General features: G+C 38.2%; 1 protein-coding gene across 2 annotated transcripts in view; it reads right to left on the bottom strand.

Annotated features, from left to right (window-relative positions):
* Positions 1-2,891: 2,891 nt before the first annotated feature.
* AKAP11 (A-kinase anchoring protein 11) overlaps positions 2,892-8,249 on the bottom strand; it is a 51,701-nt gene continuing 46,343 nt past the window's right edge. For both annotated transcript variants that reach the window (XM_056109906.1, XM_056109907.1), the window contains one exon: positions 2,892-7,019. In XM_056109906.1, the coding sequence (XP_055965881.1) occupies positions 6,879-7,019 (141 nt within the window). In that variant the 3' untranslated portion in view covers positions 2,892-6,878. The remainder of the gene's footprint in view (positions 7,020-8,249) is intronic.

Raw genomic sequence — 8,249 nt, 5'->3', positions numbered from 1 at the left:
AGATCAAGGTCCACATCTGGAGAAGAGACTACCAGAGAGTGAGCACTTTTAGTAGTAACTTCACCATCTCCAGTTTTATTTGACTATATTATTCTCCTTTTCTTCAGTTTTTTCACCAGAGAATCAATTTTCTCCATCAAAATTGACTTGGCCCTCATCACCTTTATTTTAAGTGTCTGAAAAATGGCTCTATTTAATGCCTCTCTTGTCTGGCATTCTCTAAGGCTGTCTTGATCCCGGGTATACAACTTTATCGATGAGTTGGCATTTGTCCTCAGTCAGTGCAACCAGTGTTTTTGCAACCTGCTTTTCACGTCTTACATAAAGTTGATTGCAGACTGAAGATAAGTAACAGACCACCAATAAGCTAAGGACAGGACACACTGCTCTCTCACACCAGCTGCTGTGAAAAGTGTATTGAGGATTCGGATCACTAGGAGCAATTCAACGGGCTGTCCAGAGCAATAAAGCACAGAGGAAGGCAGCCTATTCCGCATTTACTGCCATGCTGGTATGTAATGATAGATACACCAGCCACAACCAAACCCAAGGAGCACTCCAACAGTCTGTCTGGAATTTAACCAGTAATTGGCATCCTGGATCAGTCAGTTACATAATTGTGGTAGGAAGAAATCTGCACACAAAATGTGACGCTACCAGTAATTATGGTCATTTTTCTGCCTTATCTAAAACATAACATTTAGTGACTGTTTCAATGTGAGTATAACTTGACTGATCTTTAACATTTCTAGCCCAAAAAGGTAGTCAAAAACTAATAATGTAAGCTTACATCAACTAACACAGAAAATATTTCTCTGCAACAATTGGAGCCCACTCACCTTCATTATATCTGTTTTCATTCCTATTCTCACCCACCAGCTTGGCAGTGGCCAATTATGTAAACTACATCCTTTTGTTTTATGGGACACACCAGAAGTGCTTGAAGGCTTCTCCTGGATTGTTTCAAGTGGTGCTTTGGGGACCATGGGAATTAAACTTGGGTTGGCCACATATCTTACTGTATACTTTGATTTCTATCTTGTGCCAAGTAATGCTTTTAAGACTCCAATTTTCATGTGACTAAGTTCATAAGCATACTTTAGGGTTGAATACTTTGTCCTTATTAAAACTATCACAAAAATATAATCCTATTTTCTTAATAATGAACACTTGGGCTAGTTCAAGTGGAGTACTATGAATGTTGTATTTACTCACATGCCTTTTAAAAATCATTTTTAAAAAATATTCTATATGTAACTTAAAATATCAAGTGGTTATGTGGAGAAGGAAGTTGGATAAAGAACTGAAAACATCTGGAATTCATCAAACAGGTAAGATACTGAAGAATAAGAATAAGTCAAAATCTATGCAAGAACTCCAAGAGGTAAACACAGCATTCAACACTTTTCTGTGTAAAGAACACTTGCCACATCTAAAGGAATAAAACTGCAATAACAGTACTTCAGCACTTTCATAGGCTTCAAAGGCCAACACCACTTCTCTGTCTACCCTCGCCAGCAAAGGGATCAGCATAAAGGGCTCCTCTCGTTATGCTGAACCCCTCAAGAGCTACATGCTTATTATACAGGTCCTGGCTGGACTTCAAATACGTCTTCTGAGTCATTCAGAAAACCTAAGGCATGAATTCAAGAAATTCGAGGTGGGGGGCAGGAGCAGGTACAGCAGGTAGGGTTGTGCCTTGCATATGGCTAACCCGGGTTCAATCCCTGGCACCCTATATGGTGCTCCAAGCACTACAATGAATGATTCCTGAGTGCAGAAGCAGGAGTAACTCCTGAGCATTGGTGGATGTGCCACCCCGCTGCCATCACCCCAAAAAGGAAATACTAGGTAGAATAGCTCAGAGGGATAGAATATATATATAACACTGAGTCTGTCCCTGGTACTACCCTCTCCCTCCCTCACCCAGCATGACTGGAGGTGCCTAGCACCTCTGAGAAGCAGCACTACATCACCAGACCCAAGCACTAAATGAACCATCAGGCCTCAGGGTTTTATCACTGCAAGTGGCCCAAGTGTACCCTGTGTGCAGCTTGGGAGGTTCCTATGGGGGGGGGGGGGGGGAGTTTTTTTAAGGGCTAGTGAGACAGCCTAACAAAATGTGTACATATTTTGCGTGTGGAAGGTCTGGGTTTGATCACTCGCACCACATGTTGTTCTGAGACCCTAACCAACATGAGTGTATGTCTCCCCACCCATAAAAGTGCTAAGACTACTTGTGTTTCCAGGTACCTGTTAAAAGATAATACACAGAGGAAATGCCATCACCTTAATCTCTGCTCAAAAACATCAGATAGGCTGCAAGTGTCAGAGCTGTGATTTTAAAGACAGAGTAGTACCAGGAACACCACACCTTCCCCCACCCCGGTTTGTTTGAGGCAACAGGGGTTTATATCACTGTATGTCTCAGGAGTACTATTTCACTTCTTCAACCTCTTCACAACACAACCAGTACCTTTTCACCACAGTGATAGGTGGGCTCGATCGAGACTGGAACAAGTTTCTTAACAAGCTCATCTTTATGGGAATTATCATACATAATTTGTATGTACTAAATTATGCATTAAAAACCAACAAGGATTAGATAAACCACCTTTTAAGTCACAGCAGCATTCAGAGGTGGCTATCTAAATTGCTAGAATTTGGTGCCCAATTAAAAATATTCCTAATTTTGGGGCTGGAGCAACAGTATCAGTAAGTACAGTGTTCACCTTGCATGCAGCTGACTCAGGTTCAATTCTTGGCACCCCATAAGGTCTCCCGTGCTGATCCCAAAGCAAGGAGTAAGCACTGAGCACTCCTGGGTGTGGCCCCAAAACAAACAAAAAATTCCTCCTTGTGTTCTCTAAAATGATTAAAAAACAAAACACTGAGAACCTTTGATGTATCATCGAATTGAACAGTTGCACATAAATGCATTTGTTTAGTTCAGTTCAATGCAGCTAACGTATTTTAGAATGAAAACCAAGGCCAGGCATCTCTTAAGTTTATTGGAGAATTCTTAGTCGGGAGAGGAAGATTACAGACTTGAACTGAAAAAGGATAAAAGAACAATTAACCGCAAATTTTTACAAAAGTTCTGAAATGCTTATTTTGAGTCACAGCTAAAACAAAATTTTAATGAAAAGGTTTTGTTAAATGAACATATTAAATTACTGAGGAGAAAAAAATACTGTCATACAAGATCTTAATGTAATAATTCAGTACAGTTCAAATCAACAGAATTATCCAAAGCTGCTTTTGCTATGTATCTGATCTATTAAACAAGAATATGAAATTACTTTTAACACTGCACAAGTAACCAAAGGTAGCAAACCCAGCAATATTACAACCAGATATTAAATAGTATTCAAACATTACAACAAAAACAAAACAATGAACTTCTAAGACTACAACTCTACCCATGTAAAAGGAATGTACAGATGGTAAAAAAATAAATAAATAAAGTGACCAAAGTGACTCCCACCGTATCTGCATCTTCAAACTGGAATACAATGAGTCGCATAAATGTGTGCAAGGTCTTTGACTGAAAATGAGGGGGAAAAAAGGCATCGCTCTAGAGTTCAGTCTTTAATTCCCAGGGAAGCTCTAATCCACTTGTGTTGGTCACAGGTGGGCAGAGTTTTAAATGGAAAGTGTTTGCCCTTCACTTTGAGCATGGGTGAATTCATTTTTAAAAATTCTGTGTAAGGTTTACTTTGAAAAACATAAAATTAAAAACAATATACCCATGACAAAGTGGGTAATATTGGCTATGCAAGAATAATGTTAGCTAGTTAATTAACTAAGCAGTCATTTGAGGCAGGACTCCGGAGAAGAGTCAAAGTTAAACTTGGCATATGGAGAATGTGCCCTGATGTCAAAGGCACGTGAGTCGATTATCGTTCACCTCATTGGTGGTGCACATGAAAAGTCATTAAATTCTCCTCTCAGCAACAAAAAGCAACATAAAGTCTCAGGCAAAATGAAAGTATTATAGATTGAACTAATCATATTAAATATTTAAAAGGGTAAGTGGCATACAGATATTTTCACATATATTCACGGAGTGAATACTCTCAAAGGTTTTATTACTCCATTTAATCGTATTAAACCATGTAATAGACATTTTCTTTTGTAACATATATATGGATATATATGTGTGTGCATATATATATACATGAATCATTCTTTTACAAATAAGGAAACTAGTCTTAAAATCAACATCATAAAGCCTAAAATATAAAATGTTAAATCTGACTTGGGACAAGTATGAAAGAATTACCACATGGGGGGGGGGGGGCTGGAGAGATAGTACAGCGGGTAGGGTGCTTGCCTTGCATGCGGCTTACCCGGGTTAAATCCCCGCGACATCCCATGTGGTCCCCTGAGCACAGCCAGGAGTGATTCCTGAACACAGAGGCCAGGAGTAATCCTTGAGCATTGCTGGGTATAGCTCAAAAAGAAACAAAAAAAAATACTGCATTTCAGGCTGAAATAATGTTCAAGACAGCCCTCCTGGCATCCCACACACAGGAGACCCTGTGCATTCACTGTTCACAGATCATTTGATGGTTCCAAAACTGATGAAATTCAGCTTAATATGCAACACATAAGGACATCCTTTATAAGGGCCAAGATGTACGATGGCCAATATGACAGTATTAGCAATATGTCAAGTTTTGTAATAAAACAAGACAGTGAGAGTGAGGGTTGTCTTGAACATCTTTGGAAAATTACAAAGTGCCTTTAAATAAAGCAGGTTTTAAACTATACTTGATTAGATGATACTGTTCAAAAAGCAAAACATTTATTTCTCTATATAAGGAAACTTAACTCAAGCTCCTTTTCATATCTGCCAATACCTAATATTCTTCTCTATGCCCCTGAACTGGACTAATACAAGTGTATAGATCCACTCTGATTTTTACTATGCATGCTAATACCTAATGACTTATCTGTCACTAAGTAGTGGCTAAATAAGGGAACTCTAAGCCCAGTACAGCTCCAGAAAAATACAAAGGAAACAAAGATAATGAGCACAGCTCAAAATGATCATTACTATAAGAGAAATAAACAGAAATATTTTCAAGCACAAAAAGTTTTACAAAACTAAATTGTCACTTGAGTTTAAAAGAAATTCAGAACTTCGTTTTGTTGTTAATAAAACCCATACATACATCCAAATTGCTAAATACAACCTGATGGTTATATACTTTAAAATATTTCATCTAAATTTAATCATCAGTTGACCCACGTTATAATTAACAATCTAGGCCTAACATTAAAAAACCCAATCCAGTGCTGCTACAACTCAAATTCTAAAAGGTGAAAGAAAGAAACAATTCTGAGTATACTTTTCCTACTTTCAAAATAGCTGAAGAAACTCTAGGTAAATTTATTTTCAAGACTCACTCTATTTCTTTATCTTAAAACTAAAGGATAAAAACTGCTTAAAATGTAAGCTCAAAATAGTCATGCTTTCCTTAAAAAGCAAATGATGACTATTTTGTTATAAAAAAACATTTCTTTATAATAATAATAGATTTAAATGAATGTAAGTGCTATTATTTCTTGAGTCTGGTTTAGTGCTATGTCTTCCACATTTTGTAGAGCTCCTAGAACAGTCAGTAATCATGAAAAAAGATACTGTAATGGAATAAAACCAAAGGTATCAATAAATTAATTCTAGATAAAAAAAAAAACTCAAGGAAGAATGAAAAAAAATCTACGCACATATACCCTCACATCCAAAACCAAGACATAGTCTCAGTTCCTTATTCAAATTAATTTGCAGTTTCTAAAGACAAAAACAGAACCCAGAAAGATCATGTCAGAGAACTTTACAAAATGGAGAAAAACATTTCATTGTGCATGAATGTGTTGAGTGTGGGGGGAGGAAGAAATCCCCATTTCTTGTAAAAAAGTTTGTCCTTGGCTAAAGCAGAATTTTTTCCAAAAATATCCAACAATGAAAATTGCTACTGGGCTTCTCTAAATGCAATTCTATTTGACACTAATTTAATTTTAACATATTCTGTGCCCTTATTTCCATTTATGGACTAAGTTGTGAGACCCAAAAAAAGTAAAAAAAAATTCTTACCGCACAATCTTTAGAGACATTTTATTTTAAAGCACCTTTTAATGTTAACAGTGAATGGCTAACAAAAAGGGGAGGGGAGGGCACAAACCATCCAGTAAGGTTAATGAACTTCTTTTCACACACACGCGTGCACACACACACACGCATGCACACACACAAATTTTCTTGCCAGAATGACTGGCAACATTGGCAAATGATATCATTTGATGAAAGGATGAAGAACCTATCATTCATAGTAGTTATAGAAACCCATAACCTTGTTTCTAAGGTTGAGAGAGTCAATGAAAAAGGACCTTTAAAACCAAGACCAAAAATATCTGTAGGAAAAATTAAAGTAGCCTCTAAACTATTTTTGGAATCAGAGTATTTATTAATAGAACACCATTTGTTTGCAAAGAAGCAAAATTATAACTCTTTGTCCCTGGAACTTATCCTCAGCCATCTTGGTGCAGGTTCTAGCAGCACTATTAGATTCAAAAAAGAATGCCATCAACGTCCCTGAAAACTTCATGGTTAAACCTTCCTTCAAATACATGTTCTTAGGGTCTCAAGTACTATACATGTGTATAGAAGAATAAACAAAGACAATATTTTGACAAAGATTACAAAAGTATGAACTATATACACCATGGTGACACAATGTGCTTAAAAAGCTGTATTTACTTTCCTTCCACTTCGCTTTAAAAATTACTACTTACTACTCAAAGCTTTCCCTATGAACCTTTGTTTCTTCCTCTCACAAAACAAATCATAAGACACACTGGGTTTGGGGATTCTATGCATTTTCCAAGAGCCAATCGAACAGTGACTTGCATCTCTCCTCACTGGAAATCTTTTCCATCACTTCATAGTATTTCAGCACAGCTTGGAGAAGGTCTCCCACTTTCCAGCCTTTCATTTGCAATTGCTTCGAAAGCTAGTAAGAAAGACATGTCAAATATTAACCATGAATAAGTTTCTACTGAAGTTTTGTTTTCATTTTGTTTGTAACAACTAAAAAAAATCGCAAAATAATTGAGCATCCTGTTGTATGAAATTAAATATCGTTTCCCAGTACAACAAGGTCTTCATCCCTAAATGATCACCTTTGTATACAAATTTAACATCCTACTTCCAAATCTTTATAAATACATCTCTTTATAAATACATCTCTTCCACAGATTGATACTTCAGAATTGCTAGAGACAGAACTCCAGAAAGTTACCCAATACATAGTTGAATAAAAGTACAGAGGCTAAAATTTCAACAGAAAATTTGTAAATTAACTTGTAAGTACAACTGCCACAATTAGAAGCGTAAGATAATAAAGTGATTGACAAGCTTAATTAAAGGATGCGGCATTTCATTTCACAACATATGGTGTGGCTTTTTCTTGAATACAAACTCGTTCTTCAACAGAAACACAGCTTTTGGGGGGTATGGTGCCGCCAGCAGGTCAATCTGTACCTGTGAGGCGAGTGCATCAGCAGTCTGATGCCACCTTCAGACTTCCAGATACCCCAAAATTGCTGCTGTGCCATTGGGCAGACCCCAAAAACTTGGGGCAAAGTTTACCAAGAAACTAAACAGCCAAAAGTTAGGAATGTGGGAGACACACCCACAAACACCCTCTGGCTAAGCTATATAATTGGAGGCATGGCCTCTGTGGTTCCTGATCGGACTGCATATCGGCCATGATCCCAGAGACTCATAAACAAATCTCGAAACCCAATGGCTTTTGGCAGAAATGCGTCTGGTCCCTGGCATAGGTTACCGGCACCGGGCCAACCCAGGGGGGAAAGGGTGCTGTCCCCCCACCAGCTCCCCTTTGGTGGTTCGGTGGCTGCCATCCTCCAGAGGCCATTGGATAGTCAGGTTTGGCCCTCAGTGACAAGACACATGGGGCCTCACGGGATGGGGGTGGAGCCAGCCTTTCCTCCCCATCCCAACAAGACCCCGAGTCACCACCCACGAACAGCCTCTCTGGCTCATGATCAAGCTGTTTAACGGCCATGATCCCAGAGACTAAAGAACAAATTTCAGAACCCGGCAGGTTTTGGCAAGAAATCCCTCCAGATTTAACTGTTTAAATTTCGGAATTTCAAAATCACACGGCCACTAATGCAGCCGCGCGACATCATATGTTATTCATGAGCAGCAATAGAAA

Source organism: Sorex fumeus, unplaced genomic scaffold (genome assembly GCF_029834395.1).
Source record: "Sorex fumeus unplaced genomic scaffold, SorFum_2.1 ptg000008l, whole genome shotgun sequence".
Taxonomy (NCBI): Eukaryota; Metazoa; Chordata; class Mammalia; order Eulipotyphla; family Soricidae; genus Sorex; species Sorex fumeus.
This window is presented reverse-complemented; position numbering and strand designations above follow the sequence as displayed.